The sequence below is a fragment of the Sphaeramia orbicularis genome, chromosome 1, assembly GCF_902148855.1.
Source record: "Sphaeramia orbicularis chromosome 1, fSphaOr1.1, whole genome shotgun sequence".
Lineage (NCBI taxonomy): Eukaryota > Metazoa > Chordata > Actinopteri > Kurtiformes > Apogonidae > Sphaeramia > Sphaeramia orbicularis.
Genome location: NC_043957.1, coordinates 42,158,398 through 42,176,341, shown reverse-complemented (window position 1 = coordinate 42,176,341; position 17,944 = coordinate 42,158,398). Strand labels below are relative to the sequence as shown.

The window sequence follows — 17,944 nt, the reverse complement described above, 5'->3', positions numbered from 1 at the left end:
CAGGATTGTAGTACGGTACTGGCTGAATGAGTTATGGTCATTTTTGTGACGTTTTAACACTGTTGCTATTTTTAAGGAATTTTTTAATGTAAATATTAACATTTTAGCTCAATAGCTTGCAGGTCATGTGACCTATTGACCCAAAATCACTGCAGGATATTAGTACGGTACTGGCTGAAAGAGCTACGGTCATTTTTGTGATGTTTTAACACTGTTGGTATTTTTAATTTTTTTTTAAATGTAAATATTAGCATTGTAGCTCAATAACTTGCAGGTCATGTGACCTATTGACCCAAAATCACTGCAGGATTGTAATACGGTACTGGCTAAATAAGTTACGGTCATTTTTGTGACGTTTCAACACTTTTGGTATTTTAAATGATTTTTTGAATGTAAATATTAGCATTTTAGCTCAATAGCTTGCAGGTCATGTGAGGTATTGACCCAAAATCATTGCAGGATTGTAGTACGGTACTTGCTGAATGAGTTACGGTCATTTTTGTGACATTTTAACACTGTTGCTATTTTTAAGGAATTTTTTAGTGTAAATATTAGCATTTTAGCTCAATAGCTTGCAAGTCATGTGACCTATTGACCCCAAATCACTGCAGGATTGTAGTACGGCACTGGCTGAATGAGTTACGGTCATTTTTGTGACGTTTTAGCACTGTTGCTATTTTTAAGGAATTTTTAAATGTAAATATTAGCATTGTAGCTCAATAGCTTGCAGGTCATGTGACCTATTGACCCAAAATCACTGCAGGATTGTAATACGGTACTGGCTAAATGAGTTACGGTCATTTTTGTGACGTTTTAACACTGTTGGTATTTTTAAGGAATTTTTTAGTGTAAATATTAGCATTTTAGCTTAATAGCTTACAGGTCATGTGACCTATTGACCCCAAATCACTGCAGGATCGTAGTACTCCATGGGCTGGTTGAGTTACACCTCTTTTTATTACATTTGAATAATTCCCCTATTTTTAATGAAATTAACATTGTAAATGTTAGCATTGTAGCTCAATACAAGATAAATATTCATTGAAGAGATTGAAACAAAATGTTTTAATCTGTTCAAAGGGTCTGGGGTGTATCCTGAATCACCGCTGCCGGCAAACACGTAGGGCAAGTCACCGCAGACGATAGAATGGTTAAAAACCAGTGAAGAATCACACTGACACGTCTGTTTATTGCCCATCAATAACCCACATTTTATTTTGAAAACCGGAAGATGATCCACGCTGTAGCATCCTTGCGCTGACTTTCTCAACCACCACCGTGTTTTTACCGTAAAGTCTGTAATACGGGAGCACTGGAAATGTTGGAGCGGCTGGACTGACTTCGTAAAAAGGAGAGTCAGCTGGCTTGACCGCAGTCTTTTGACCGGGTCAACAAAACAAGACAGGTGCAGGTGGTGGTGGGGTTCATATGATGTTCATCCATAGGCTGTCCTTTATATTCAGGACAGAGATACGTGAAGAAATTGCTATGGAAAACCATTTGGTTAGAAATTGAAAGAGGTGCAGATGCCGGCTGCACGTGACCTGTTCCCCCCTGTGCACTGTTTTGTGGGGGTGCAGAGTTTGAGAATATAGAACAGTCCACTTTGTGGAAGTGAGTCACAGACAGTAGAATGCTTGGACTGAGAAAGACAAGTGAAGAGGCCTGAAATTTCATTGACGACTAGGAATAACAATCTTACTTCCTTACTCTTCAGATTCACAGGTAAATTCAGGCCTCTTCACTCTTTCAGATGCTCAGAACACGTCATCCAAGATCTTGAAATAAAATCTAATAGAGGGAAATAGCCTTTTGATAAACTAAATTCACTTACATGTGCTGTTTTTTTTTTTCATCCAATGATTGTCACTATTTTTACACTGATTACAACATATTTCAACATTATCATGAGGTCATCGAAATTATTTATAATCCATAAAAATAGTCCAAGAACAGACAGTTCGAGGCACTGCACTTATATTAAGAAGATGTGTCCTTCACATCCTGTTAATGGACATTGATATTTGATTGATATTCTATCATTTAGAGAAATCAGAAGGTTGTATGATACTCGTTATTTTGCATGTGAAATTGTACATAGAAATAATATTTCCTACCAAGCCTGTGCTGCGGGGTGGTGACAAAAACAGGACCATGGCGGTAGAAGCTGAAAAGAGGCGCGGCTGCAGCTGTTCAACTGAAAATTAACAAGAGACGAAGAAGTCGAGGGAAGCGCTTATGGGTAATGATGTCTTTTGACTGTAAGTCTGTGTGAAGCTAGCCACTAAAATGACTACATATCCCAGATTCCCTTTCTACTGGCGTGCATTGATTATGTTGAAGCCGCAGCTTCTTCAAGGTGAGGTATATGTTGTTTGAGCATTTCTGCTTAAAATTAATCACCGTTTTGTTGACATTTAGCTTCAGAGGCTTTCGGATACATAAGTTAGTTTGTTACGGTTACGATAAAAATAGGTTAATTTACGTTAAACAGCTTACGCGTAGTAAATGCAGTGTCAATATTCGCTACACTGGTCTTATTAACCACAAACATTACTAAAATAATGATAGACGTGTGTATCGGTTTCATTTTGTTGAATATGTGCTTCGTTTTGAGAGGGTAATTTCTCGCCCTAACACCGAAGATCTTTTCAACTCAATTTAACCGAGCCTATTTTTAATGTATCCTGGGACTGTAGACTGTATATGAAGTTGTACCTACAGTCTGCGATACTAAAATAAACTCTGATGCATCTAATAGTGAATAATAGAGCCGATACAGTCACATATTGCGTATCCATACTTGAATCGAGAGTCATGAACACACTGTTTTTCTGTGTGTACAGGGACATCAAACTGGACACTTAGCTTCACTACAACATGCCTAAACTAGCGTTTCACCTGACCTTAAATGGGCTCTATGCACAGCCCCACTACTTCCTGAACTTCAGGTGGGTCCTTTATTTCCTGTCTTTCATTATTAGACAAACTGATTAATCCAGGTATGTCTGCTACTTCTTGTTGTGACTACTGATTAATTAGGCACACCTGGATTAATCAGTGTGCCTAATAATGAAAGACAGGAAATAAAGGACCCACCTGAAGTTCAGGAAGTAGTGGGGCTATGCATAGAGTCCATAAGTCTTTACCCTCAGATTTAATCTTTGACGTTAAAGGGATGTGAATTTTGTCACCACGGAGAGCTAGTTCCCATAAGTGTTTAAACCACAGGTGTCAAAGATGCGGCCCGGGGGCCAAAACCAGCCCACCAAGGGGTCCAATCTGGCCCCTGGGATGATTTTGTGAAATGCAGAAATTATAATGACTGTATTAACAATCAAGGATGTTAGAATCGTTTTAGGTCAATTCAATCTCAAGTGGGTCAGACCGGTGCAATACTATCATAATAACCTATAAATAATAATGAAAACTACAAATTTTTCATTTTGTTGTGGAAAAAAGAAGTAAAATTACACAAAAATGTTTACATTTACAGACTAGCTTGTTACAAAAAAATGGGAATAACCTGAAATTTCTTAAGAGAAGTATGTGGACTTGTACCAATATTTTGCTTCTTACTAAATGTTTTGTGTATTTTTAGATCCACTGTGATCTGTAGGTTGTAATGCATATGTATAAATGATAAACTAAGGTGTAATATTGTTCAAATTGCACTTATTTTTCTTAAGAATTTTCAGGTTCATATTTGTTCATGTTATGTTCAAGTACGGCTCGTAGATGTAAACATTTTCATTATAGAATTTGACTTTTTTCACTCAAAAATATAGAAAAAAACTTTGGAGTTGACATTATTTATAAGTTCTTATCCTATTATTTATATTATTTTACTGGTCCAGCCCACTATATATCATATTAGGCTGAATGTGGCCCCTGAACTAAAATGAGTTTGACACCCCTGGTTTAAACGGTGACAGAATGTGAGGAATACATGGCCATACACCTGTACAGAGTGGTAGTTATCTACTATAGATGTTTTCAAGACATCCTGATGATCCACAAAGCATATGTGTCCCCTTGAAGAAAGTGGGTGAGTTAGCTCCACAAGCAGACAGTCCTTTGGAAGAACAATAATCACACTTAAAGAAGAATTGGTCAAATCGGAAGGTTCAGAAATCGGAAGTTTCCGACGTCCAACTCGCTCAAATGCATTGGAACGCCTGTCCAAGCCAGGGGTCTTAGATGCAAAGTGGGGCTAGATAGAAGTAACCCAACCTCACCGCAAACTACAATGTGACATCAACACAACAATGGGCGACACAACACAACGACAGTCCAGATGGCTCTACACTAACAAAGCAAACAGAAGCTTAGATCTGTGATCTCCATGCTTGTTGTTTATGTTCAACATGGATCACTTGGAATACTTTGAGATGGGTTGTAGTCAACTCCAACTGAGATATGTTCCGCCTTCCAGCGCTCTAGAATGCAGCATAAGTCACCAGCTGAACATGTAGGAGCACACACTACCAGGAAGAGTAGACTGCCATGTCTGCCTTGCTCAGGGGCACATCAGCCAACAATTTCTCTGCTAGTTTAGGGAGTCAAACTGGCAACCCTTCAGTCTCAAACTGCTTCTCCAACCTTCTAATGCAGGCTGTGCCCCTTTAATTAGTTTAGTTTAGTTTATTGATTTATTGTATCATTGACAATCCCAATTAATGAACTGTATCAATAACAGTAAGAAGGGGCAGCTTTAGCCAACATGGCAAGTATCCTGCTGTAGTTCCCAGCCTGATGATAATAGGCACCCTAAAAAAAAACCAATATATTACAGCACATTAATTAAAAAGAGAGAGTTACGACAGGTAAGACACAAGGTAAATCAATAAAGATAAAAAAGGATAAAAGAGAAGAGTGAAGCATCAGTGCAATCATACTGAGACAGCACATATAATCCAGACATACGAAAGCAGCACATACAATATAATCACACATGATACATCAGCACAGAATCACAGACAGAGATTTAGACAGACATCACATATGGACACATATTAACACAGTTACTTAACTGATCTGATTAAGTAGTAAGTTACTCTGCAATTGCATAATTTATGTCTGGCCCTTGCATAATACAAACCAATTAAAAAAATAAAATATTAGAATTTGTGTGTGATTGTAGCCCTGGAATATGAAGTATTAATCAAAAGCACATTTTAATTATGGCCTATGTTTAATTCCAAAGGAACACACATTAACATGGACAACCATTGGCTGAAATGTTAAAAGTTACAAGGTTTCGTAAGAGACTCAGACAGGGCTCAAGGATATAAAACTGGATCGACCTCTAGTGGCTTTGTTGCTGAGCTGTTTGACACATGGTAATGGTATATTATATGAAGAGGTAAGTCCCCTCAAGGCCTCATACCAGAGCTTAATTTTATTTTTTTAAATTACTATTTATTTGTATTGTGTTTTATGTGTCACATTATTATTATTATTATTATGTTCAGCCTTTCAAAAGTATCTATTATTTTAGACAAAACTCAACTGAGAATATTATTGCTGTTTCTAGGGTAGGTCGAGGCTGCCTCAAGTAGCCTAATACTTGTTCTTGAAGAACACGTTCTCCATCTATACTGGCAGGAGAATTATTGAGTTTTCTTTTGTCTACTCATTTTTACATTTTTACCATTCTATTAAACTCAAGCCCACATTTTTTCTTAGTAGATATGTTATAGAGTTATGCGTCCTCTAAAATTGTCTTTGTCCTTGTATATCTCTTATTCTGTGATGAACCCAGTCAGTGATGGAATTTCCAGAAGATTTCAACCAGCTAGAGCTTCTGAATTCACATGGAGACTTGATCCCCCGCGGGGCAAGCAGCATGTGGGCAGGGAGCAAGGATGAGGAGGAAGAAGCAGAAGATGAGGAAATGGAACACAGTGAGGAATGGTATCTGCAAAAGGAGGAAGCTCTCACAGACAAACCAAAGGAGCTTATTCTGTGGGCAGCAGAAAACAATCGTGTAAGTGATTTCAATCCATATCTGTCACTCAAAATTAGCACATTTTCACTTGGAAAACTTTGCAGAAGATGGTCCAGATCTGGATCCACATTGGGATTCAGGAAATGTTGAAAGTATTCTTCACCCAAGGGAGTTTGGGATCTTTTTGACATTTTACTTATTTTTGTATCCTGAAAAAAATCACACATGTGCTGTATGACAATATTTATCAATCAATTTCTTGCTGATCCAGATGATGAACCAGAGCTGGCCGTGAATTTTCATGTCTAACTCTGTCATATGACCTCGGTTCATTGTAGCTTCAGACTTCTTATTTACATTCACTAAAATTCCACCTGCTCCACTGCAAGTCACTTCACAGCAGCTGATGATGGAAACATGTTTTCAGGGTTAAAGAATTTATAATATTAAAACATGTGACTCTCTCAGTATATTTACTGCATCACTAGTGGACATGATCTAATGGTGTCAGAAATTTCTAATTGTCTTGTGTTAAAGCTAAAATGATTTGCCTCTTAATAGATGAGTTACTCAACTGCTTGTTAAATATAAGAGTCATCAAAATATTTTTAGGTTTTGGATTATTGACTTTTGGAATTTTTTCATCTTTTAGAGTAAATAATATTATATATATGCAAACTGGTTACCTGAGATGAGGGTGATGCCCCTATTATGTCCATGTCAAATAAATAATTAAATCTTCAGATTCCTTCTTCACCTCTTTATCGTCTCCTCAGCTTTTCTTTTTTAGTATACTCAGTTATGAACTGCTTCACTTTTAATTTCCATGTACCCATCACTGTCAGAGATGTGATATTTTAATACACTAGTCAGCTTTCATCATTGTAGTTGTACATTTTGAGAGAGAAGCAGCAGAGGTGATTCTAATTACCCAGACTGCATCTCATGGTGAATTAACATCCACGGGGAAAGCACATACACTTCACACAGACAGGCACCAGGGCAGCAGTGGTGTGTCAGGACACCAGTTCAGTCCAATTATTTGTTGAGTATAATTATACATGTCAGACATAGCCAGTTTTAATTCAGCGAGTGTTTGTTTGGAAAGAAATTTAACAGTAATTTCAGGCATCTGGTTTTCTCTGTTTTATAAATATTTCCAGTCACTGAGGAACTATTACAATTTGTATTAAGGCATGAATGATCATAAATATTTCAGTATGTTTCAGTATGCAGCCTCCTCAGTACAAATGCACCCAAGCATGACTGTTTTTCTCACAATCTTGTCTTTTAGCATTCACAAGCTATTTAGTTATTTATTTATTGAAGGCCATCAGTCTTCTGTCACAACATTGAAGCCGTCATTTTATAGTCAACAGTTTTCAGGCAATTTAAGCAGCATGCAACTATTCTTTGTCAGTGTCAGTAATTTGGCTGCACTCTTTGAACATATTTCTCTACTGCAATTAATGAAGAGGTAGTGCAGTATGGTACATGCATCTGCATGGCAGTGAAGGTTTTCTGAATCAAGTTTGTGTTGGTGCTCTAATTTGTGGTTTTACATAGAAATAGACTGTATCTAAATACAGGGTTCCTGCGGGGTCTTAAAAAGTCTTAAAGGTCTTGAATTTACAAATCTGCATTTAATACCTTAAAAAAGTCATTAAAACGTATTGAATTTGATATGGTAGATCTTAAGTTATGTTTCCATAACCTTATTTGCTGTGTTGTGTTGAAATGGGTCATTTAAATGTCCAAGCTGCAGAGAAAGTAGGCTAACTTAGACTACGTTCAGACAGCAGGTCTTAATGCACAACTCGGATTTTTGGGTGAAATCCGTTTTTTTTGAATGCTCATTCATATTACACATTAAATGCAACTTCTATCAGTTTTGAATATGAACTGAATGTGACCCTGAAGTGACCTGCATGTGCAAAACAAGCCCTAATGTAATACGTGACCACGCAGGTACGTACTGTGTTTATGGAAGTAAATGTGTTTTTCCTGCTGCTCCTCCTTCTAGGACGCAGAATTGTGACATTTGTCGCATTTCAATGACGTAAAGGTCGGATAAATGCGACCTGGCTGTTCATAGTGAAGTTGCATTGCAAAATTTTGGATACGTATCAGATTTAGGACCACATATGAAAGTGGCCTGGGTCGAATTTGAAAAAAATCTGATTTGTGGTGTTCAAACTGTCTTTAACAGATCGGATACAAGTCACATATGGGCAAAAAATTTTGATTTGGGCCACATTTGCCTGCAGTGTGAACATAGCCTTTGTCTACTCAGTTCCACCTGTTCTAACCTGACAATTTATATTGAAATTAGGAACCAATTATCACAAACTTTGCAGCCCCTGGTGAGAAATGACTCGGAACGCTGGGAATCAAGGTGTCAAAAGTAGATAAATACATTTTTCTAAATTCTAGGAGTCATGAATTTTTGCCAGTATGGCCATGAAATGCACATTAAATTCTGATCTAAGTAGTCTTGAAAAGGTCTTAAAACAGTCTTAAATTTAACTTGTAGAAACCTGTAAGAACCCTGTAAATAAGATGACAAAAGAGCAAGTATACCAAACTGGTAACACAGTGTTGCTGCCTTTCTGTGGATTTGGTTTAGGGTTATAATATTCAACTTTGTTTTTTATTTAATTTATTATGGCCTTTTGTACAATTAGTTAATAGTTTCTGAAGAAGACAGTCATGAGGTTCAAGAGCATAGCAAGCAGCACACAGTCAAATCTCCCTTTTTGTCACAGGTAAATTACAATGGAATAGTGAATAGATGTGGAAAATTAGACTAAAGAATGGAAGTTAAATACACCCCACTTAGCCATCCCATTTAAAAGCATGCGTAAGGCATGAAAAGAGTCCATTGTGTTGAACAAAATGTCATTTGTAATTTTTTTGTCATGCCCTCCTTTGCCCATCACTCAAAAACATAAATAGAACAAATGCAGAAACTTGAACTGTTACGGCACACCCCTATTCTGAAGCATTTATTTCAGTAATTGGCAGTGACTTCATGGTTAGTTTCTGTGTGTTTTGAAGGATTTTTCGTTTCCCAAAAACACATGAAATGTCTCTTGTATTTTGTGTCTTTAAAAGTTGAAATTATGTCTTCATTGTTAGAAAAGACAAAAGGTTTTAAAAGCAAAACAGCACAAGATAAATCACAACTTTTTCTCTTTCTTTTGCTTTGCTTTGAGAAATCATTCATTTAAAATAGTTACGTAGTGCAAGAAGTCACTTCTAACAGTGAGGTCAAGTAGAGAAGATTAAGTCTTATATTCCTGTTTTTCAGAGAGCTTTTCAACAACATACAATTACCGGCCTGGAATGAACAGAATTCAGAAATTTGTCTCATAGTATGTGTTTATTTCCTGACCCTCATTATATCTTGTTTTGTTTTTTTTTTTCCCCAGCTGTCAACCGTCCACAAGTTGTTGACCGCTGACCCTTCTCTGGTGCATTGCAGTGATGAGGATGGTTACACTCCACTACACCGTGCAGCGTACAGCGGCCATGTCAGCGTGGTTTCTGCATTGATCTCCGGTGGGTCTAAAGTTAACCCTCGCACCATTGACGGATGGACGCCCCTGCATAGCGCTTGCCGCTGGAGCCATGTCGCTGTGGCGAGTTTTCTCCTCCATCACGGAGCTGAACTCAACGCGCAGACCAACGGAGGGCTCACACCTCTACACCTGGCCGCCTCCCACACCAGCTCCACCAAAACAGACTCTGCTCACACATTAGAGCTGCTCCTCTCTCAGCGGCATCTGAGGGCAGGACTCCGCAGCAGCAGCGGGGAGACGGCCGGTGACGTGGCCCGGCGTAGCGGCCCACACCACTTCCTGTTTGAGATGGTGGAAGATTGTGTGAATGCACTGCCTGTCACATGAACGATGCATACATAAACACTCACGCTCAAGCCGGTTTGAAAATGGGTTCTATACAGAGAATACATGAATCCAAGTGTCAAGTTCCAATGCCTTTGTTTTCTATTTAAGCACACGAGTGAATGAATGCTCTATCAGTGGAGTTGCGTTTTTGTTGCGTCCTTGAGCTTTGGAGTTGGATGCTCATTTGCTTTTGTCTACGCACTGCATTCACTATCACAGAGGTATTCAAATCTGGTCCTCGAGGGCCGGTATCCTGCATGTTTTAGATATTTCCCTTTTCCAGCACACCTGGTTCAGTTAATGATCAGCCCATCATCAAGCTCTGCAGAAGCCTGATAATGATGTAATGGCTTCCAGGTGTGATGGAAGAGGGAAATATCTAAAACTTGCAGGATACCAGCCCTCAAGGACCAGATTTGAATACCCCTGCACTACACAACCAGTCAAAAGTTTGGACTCACCTTCTCATTTAAATGGCATGAGATGGACCACAAGTGCCCAGCAAGTTCTCAATATCACTGGGAACTCCTTTAAGACTGTTGGAAAACATTTCAGGTGACTGCCTCATTAAGCTTATCGGGAGAATGCCAAGAATGTGCAAAACAGTAATAAAAGCAAAATATGGCTATTTTGAAGAATCTAAAATACAAAACATGCTTTGAGTTATGTCACACTTTTTTTAACTGCATAATTCCATTTGTGTTCATTAATAGTTTTGATGCCTTCAGTGAGAATCTACAATGTAAATAGTCATGAAAATAAAGAAAAACCAGGTGAGTCCAAACTTTTGAGTGGTAGTGTACATCAAGACTTTGGAAGCAAAGGTTTTTACAAGCAGAGGAGCAGTTTATTGATTCTTAAAGGAGTGATATTTTGCTTTTTTTAAAAAATGGAATTCTGCATTTTAAAACATTTCCCTGTGATCTACATAAATTGTAAATGCTGTGTTTGGGTCTGAATTCTTAATTAATTAAACTCCACAGGCTTATTTCTGAGTAATGACCCCAGAAAGGTTGTTTTGAACACTGGCTTTTTAAATGTAAATGAGCTACTTCACACCCCACCCCCTCCAGGTTGCTGACCCTGCTGCTCTGTCCTGTTCAGCCACTTGTGTTCCTTTGTACAGCCAACAACGGAACATTTTAGGTTATGGATATATTTTCAGTTTGGACGACAACCGCTTCTCTTGACAAACATTTATGGTGTAATCAGAGAAATGTTCGTCAGAAGTCTTGACCTTATATGTGCAAATGTCATGATGATCTCAAGCATTAGGGGGTTCTCTTTGCTTTAAGTCAGAACAGCTAATGTGAATCTTCCATATGAATGATGTCAACAGGCCTCAGTAACATCAGTACAGGTTTTGGTTTTGCCAGATCCACAAATGAGCTCCATCTCCAATTTTAGTAGACAGACATGATTGTATGGTTATTACACTATTTGATGTTTAATAAAAAAAAAAAAAAAAGCCTCTCAAATAACTTTTTTTTTTTACCTTTTCTGCTCCATTCACTGGATAATAATCATTTTCACTAAATTGAAAATCCTGCTGTTCACTGAGGTTAAATTAACTGCATCCAGATTTTTAATTGAATGAATCTGTTGTAAGAGACCGTTTTTGGGAGATAATAGTGATACATGGCTTTGAATATTTATTTCCAACCTCTTGCGCTCGTTTTCTCACCATTTTACTTAAACCCCTTAATTTAATCTTAACTTCATCTTTTTCACTCATCTCACCACATTTTTGTCACTGACAGGATTTGCTACGTCTTCTCTGTACTCACACTGTAACTTGTCTTGTACCCAGGTTCAGATACAGATTAACTTTATTAATCCCAAGAGAGAAATCCAAACATCATGTCATTAAATATATAAAGAAGCGAAAAACAAAAAAAGGAAAGTGTGAATAGGTACACAAAACACAAAGAAAAGTAGGATTGCAGTGCAGCGACCAATGCAATATAATGTGAAAATAATAATTACACTCAAATAAGACAGCAGAAGTAACCCACCGTGTTGAGATTAACAGTTTATAGAATAGAATGTTACTGTCATTGTTATATTACAATGAAAAACAATTTAGCAGCATCTTCCTCAGCAGTCACAATAAAAAAATATATATATATGGTTCTGAATGTGATATCACCTCATCAATTAAGTTACGCCTTTGCAGACAAGAGAGGGAATATCCTGATATTGTTAGAGTTCTCCATCTGTTCTCAGAAAGAGCAGATTTCCAGAGGTCTGTTTTCAGTGCTGAGGCTCCGACTGATTAGAGTTCAGTTCATGTCTCTGTGGCCAGTGTTAGGAATGTTTGGCATTTGGCATAGAAGCTTAAGGCATAGTAACAAAAGTTGAGGTTTTGATGTATTTGTCCGTGCATTCACGTTTAATAAGCATCAGCCAAAACTGTAAATGATACTATCCATGACAGTTTGTTTCAAGTTCAACAGAGCCAAGATCTCTTTCTTACCAGCACAATAAAACCTACCTTCAGCTATCATATTGATCTTGTTGTCACCTCACTGTCAAACCCAGGCAGTCATGATTGTCCTCACACTTATAAGCTCCAACAGGCATGAACAAACTGTAATTTAAAACAGATACGAGATATTTCTAAATATATGGCACACTAAAATTATCACAGCTGCTGCAGCCAACGCATGGAGGCAGAGACAACCTGTCCACTGTGTAAATGTATGAATTAATATTCTGTTTAATACCACATCAGCAATGCAAGACGACATCTGACTGTTTATTAAGTTAAATTAATGTGTTCTCATGATGCATAAGACAGTGTCAGTTTAATCCTTATTTTAGTTCATCCCTGCTGTTTTTAATCAATTCACAATCTAGGACAGATTCACTGCCTATTATGTTTTCAACAAGTCAAACACATTTCAGTGCACAAAGAAAGAGACAGATATGATTGGTTGGACATCCTGTAGCATCAATGCAACATCCAGTAAGATACAGGATGAAAGGTAACCATTTGAGCTTAAATAAGATGGATGAAAGCTATTAATGAAGTACACTATTGTGTTTAATTGCAGTTTTAAAGATTTAAGCCTACATCACAAGGGTAAGTCAAAGAGTTTAAATGATCTGTAACTGTTTTCTTCCTCACAGCTCTCATTGTGCAGTATCCAGGGTCATTTTGTTTTGTTATTTGTTGTTTTGTTTTGTTATGCTCCTGGAGGATTCTGTTGGGTTTCTGTAAATTTGATTTGATTTTGATTTGATTTGATAAAACACTTTGTGACTGTCTGTGAAAAGTCCTCTATAAATAAAATTTACTTACTTATTTTCCTTTTCTTTCTGTATCCACATATTGAGATCAACAGGATGTTCTTGGAGAACTGATTAATGTGCAGACAAAACTTGTTGATATTTTCATCCACTATCTGAGACAGTTTGCAGGGTAAGGAACCACACATATTTAACCTTTGTTTTATACGACCGAACTTAAAGTAATAACTATTGATAGTCAAATATTTTTGTACTGCTATTCATCATTTTCATTCTCATAATGCTGCATGATGCTACATAAATATATGGGTGATGGAAAATGAGCCAAGTCTCTGTGAGTGTTCTTATAATAACCATCCTCATGGTTTATGTGTGTGCAGTACGTGTATGTATACATGTGTATAAGAATTCTGGGGTGGGGGGCTACCTTTTTAAGTTGTTGGTTGTTTTGTTTTTTGTTTTCCTTTTTGTCTTTTTTTCACTTAGCTTTTTCCTTTTTCTAAATGACTGAAAATATGATAAAAACCAATAAAAAAGACAAAAAAACATCCTCATGTGACGCAAAAGTAGCAAGTTTTTTTTGTTTTGTTTTTATGTTTAAACATATGTGGCTTTTCTTGACCTCTGAAGGCAGTTTGGTTGAGGTGTTTAGTTCACTTAGTTGTTTTTACAAGAAATTTTTTTGCAGAACAAAGATTATTTCACACACTTTACACAATAAAACAAAGAAGGATTACAGTGAAATCAAAGGCTTATTTTTTTGTCCATCCTGGTCCTGTCCATAGAATTAACCATTGTTTTCCACTCTTTTTGGAATTTGTTTGATCAGATTCACTGTCAGACTTAAACAATTTAATACATACACTACAAACAAAAAGTTAAGGATCTTTTTAAGGAGCTGAATTGCTCTAGCCACTTCCAAATGACGTCGCTCAGATCCACAATTGTGACAAAACATTACAAAAAAAAAAAAAAAACAAGCAAAGAAAAGGATATCTTCATTTTGGCTTATGTTGACTTGAATAATGTAAAAATTGGACAAGAAAAACAAGCACCTCAAGTGTACAATTGTGAGTATTACCATAATGCTCAACTTGGCAGTGTTCATTCAAGCAGAACCATGCTGAACTCAATGTAAAAGGAAACAAACAAATGGTAGGACCAGGGGAATGCTAATTAATTGGAAAGGTTTAATGAATAGCACCTGGGACAAAAAAAAAAAAAGAAATATCCTTAACTTTTTGTTTGTAGTGTATGTCCTTCAGTAGCAGGTGAAATACCATTTTAAAAGTGCCCAAAGCTTCCAAAAACAGGAAGTAATCCTGAAAAGAGAGTAAGTTCAAGAAATGTGTCTGAGTGCATTATAAAATAATGGTACTCGTAAAAAAAAAACCCACTGGTAATTACAAGCAGTGGGTTCAGTCAGTGTCAAATTATCATCCTGTATGAAAGCATTAATTTACAGGAAAAACCTTTTAACATTTTTGAAGTAAAAATCAAAGGTCTCTCTCTATATTTAAATACATATGATGAAATCAAAATAAAGTCATTAATTGCACTTCTGTGTGTGCAGCCATGTCTTTTATTTGATGTACTGTTGAGGTGTTTGGGGACTGAAATAACATGGACATAAAGTAACTAAACAAAAGAGCAAACTGTGAGATGGTAGTGTTGATAAAATGCACTAAAATGAATGAAGGAAATAATTTGTGATGGTTGAGGTGAGCATTAACAGCTGATTTGATTAAGAGAATCTTCATGAATATGGAAATTATTGCATAATAACCATCATCATTATTCTTCGTTAAAACTAAGCTCATTTTAAGGGGCATATTCATCAAGGACATAAGTATTCACTTTGATGATTTTTAATGGTCACTTATATTCACTTGACACATACAGATCTAACACTGACTTTCCTTTTTATCCCGCTGTTGTTGTCACATCCTGAGGGAAATATCACTACAACAAAAAAATTACAATTCTGTGAGAATTCATGAAAATAGAATGCAATAGTTGGCAAATCTTATAAACACATATAATAAAATAAAAAAATTAAAAAGCTGATCTAATTTTAATTTTGGAATAATATTCAATGTAAAATTACAAAGATATTGAATACCTCATCATCTACAGTCACCTGTGTTGACATCAAGTGTACCAAAGTTCCTACAGAACTGTTATGCTTAGTTTAATTGATAATATGTTTCAGGAAGAGTTTTTAAATTCAAGCACTTTATTGCAGAGCAGTAAACCACACCAATCACTGTAAACAGAATGATGATATCATAAACGAGTACAAAGTTACAGCATTTTTAGTTACCAAAACTAGTTATTTTTTGTGTTATGGACAAAATAAGACTTTATTTATCCCACTGTTGGGAAATGTCACAGTTAACAGCAGCACATACAACACGCAAGTGCAGAGAAAAAGACAGGTAGAGAAAACTACAAACAAGTGAAACATGAAATATAAAGAGAAAATTAAGAACTTGTGTATTTATATGAATACAAAATTAGAATTAAAATTAAATATCATTTACATTTTTACATTGTGGTTCCACATGCACATGGTGTGATATGGGGGGTGGGGGGTTTACTGACGACTGTTGTAGAGTCTGATGGCTGTGGGGAGGAATGACCTGTGGTATCGTTCCTTCTTGCATTGGGGATTTTAAAGTCTGATGCTGAAGGAGCTTTTCAAGGCCTCTACAGTTTTATGCAAGGGATGGGAGGGGTTGTTCATGGTGGATGGACTCTAGCCCTTCTGAACAGGATGTCTATATTGCTTGTCTAATCCAGTTTATTATTTAGGTGAACTCCCAGGTCCTTAATAGAGTCCACTATCTCAGTTTCCAAGCCTCGGCTGTTCACCTGTGTGTGTTGTGTGGTAGACCTGTGGAAGTCAATCACCATCTCCTTTGTTTTGCTGGTTTTCTTGATCAGGTGGTTCCACTTACATCAGTCCACAGTCTGTGATGACCCTCCTGTATTCCTGTTCATTCTCTTCAGACAAGCAGCCAACAATAGCAGTGTTGTCAAAGAACTTTTGCAGGTGACAGTGTGTGGAGTTGTATGTGAAGTCCAAGAAAGAGCCAGGTGCAGCAGGTAGGTGATGGCGTCATCCACCCTGATGCCTGGATGATAGACAGACTGCAAAGGGTCCAGCACAGTGGATGGTGGTATCAGCAGGGGGCAGTCTGTTGTTCTGGAAGGGTGAATGGAGGGACATGAAAGGGGGGTTGGCTGGAGTCAGGACAGAGAGCTGTGAGTGGAGCTGAGGTGTCGATGATAATAGCAGGGGGAAGTCGTAACATTGGAGAGGTGTGAAGAGGGACGTGGATGGGTGGGGGTCGGAGTCAGGACAGAGTCAACCTGTTGAAATACAGATTCAGCTCATTTGCCCAGTTCTGATCTCCATTCAAAGAATGTTCATCCCCATCTTTCCTGTAGCCTGAGATGTGTTTCAGGCCTCTCCACACCTCCCAGACGTTGTTGTTCTCCAGGCAGTGCTCCAGTTTCCTCCTGTAGCTCTCCTTACACCTCCTGATGCTGTATTTCAGCTCCCTCTGGACTCTCCTCAGCTCCTCCTTGTCTCCAGAGATGAAGGCCCTCTTCTTCTCATTCAGCAGGGCCTTCAGATCAGGGGTCACCCAGGGCTTGTCACTGGGAACTGTCTTGGAGGGTACACTGTTTTCCAAATATAAGTTTATGTTGTCTGTGATGCAGTGGGTCAGACTGTCCATGTTCCCCCCATGTGAACTGCACATATGTCCCAGTCCGAGGTGTGAAAACAGTCTCTTAACCGCTCACTCACCTCCTCTGTCCATACCTTCATAGCTTTCTTCTGTGGAGGCAGCCTCTGTAACACTGAGGTGCAAACAGGAAGCACATGGATGAGGTTGTGATCAGAGCAAGAGGTGGCAGGGGGGTGGGGGTGTATACATCTGTAACATTTGCATACAGTAGGTCGGGTGTTTTATTGTTTCTTGTATGACAGTTGACATACTGTATAAAGTTAGGGAGCGTGGTAAAGAGGGAGGTATGGTTAAAGTCCCCAGACATGATGATTAGGGCCTGGGGGTGTGGCGTCTGCAGCTTGGACACTGTGCTTTGTTTGCACTCACACGCAGCAGCGTTGGCTGAGGGAGGGATATACCCAGACAAAGATAAAACATGTGAAAACTCCAGCGGGATGTAATAAGGCTGAACGCTAAGTGTCAGTAGTTCAATGTCTCTGCTACACAGCTGCTCTTTAACAGTGATGTGTCCAGGGTTACACCATCCGTTATTCATAAGCACTGCCAGACCCCCACCTTTCCTCTTACCGCTCTCCTCCACAGTCTGGTCCGCACAGATGAGGATGAACGCATCCAGGGAAATGACAGAGTCCCGAGTGTGTGCATGTGCAGCCCCGCTTCCGTCAGGGAGATGACACTTGTCTCACTGTAAGACCACTGAAAGGAACACAATACTTTTGGTGGTATTTTATTAATTAAAAAATTGGATATTATGTAATGAAATGTATCCACATATTCAAATAATTTGTCCCTTTCAAATTTAATGAACGTGGTGAAAAATGCTTGCCCTGAAAACATCTAACTTTGGTCCTCATGAAAATTTCTCTCTGTTATGTTTTTCAGGATCTTGTCCACCATTTATTTACTGTGTCTAGGAATAAGAATTATGAGGATAACTGACATTGTAATATGTTCCCTTTAACACTTATACATGCATTTTGCAAAAAACACATAACATTTGGGTCTTTTACAGCTTCCAAAATGAAAATATGGGTTAATGTGGTCAATTCATCACTTTCCAGAATATGGAGTAG

The 17,944-nt window shown here is 37.9% G+C and overlaps 1 protein-coding gene across 1 annotated transcript; it reads left to right on the top strand.

Moving 5' to 3' along the window:
- The first annotated feature begins 2,312 nt into the window (after positions 1 to 2,312).
- On the top strand, positions 2,313 to 10,197 carry ankrd49 (ankyrin repeat domain 49). Its single transcript, XM_030149435.1, has 3 exons — positions 2,313 to 2,359; positions 5,765 to 5,989; positions 9,382 to 10,197. The coding sequence occupies exons 2-3, from the start codon at positions 5,771 to 5,773 to the stop codon at positions 9,856 to 9,858; spliced, it is 696 nt and encodes a 231-aa protein (XP_030005295.1). The 5' UTR covers positions 2,313 to 2,359; positions 5,765 to 5,770; the 3' UTR covers positions 9,859 to 10,197.
- The last annotated feature ends 7,747 nt before the right edge of the window (positions 10,198 to 17,944 follow it).

Excerpts from the sequence above, each read along its gene's own strand:
- ankrd49 (XM_030149435.1), top strand. The coding sequence starts at position 5,771 with ATGGAATTTCCAGAAGATTTCAACCAGCTAGAGCTTCTGAATTCACAT. Across the intron at positions 5,990-9,381 it reads GGGCAGCAGAAAACAATCGT|CTGTCAACCGTCCACAAGTT; the intron begins GTAAGTGATTTC and ends TTTTTTCCCCAG.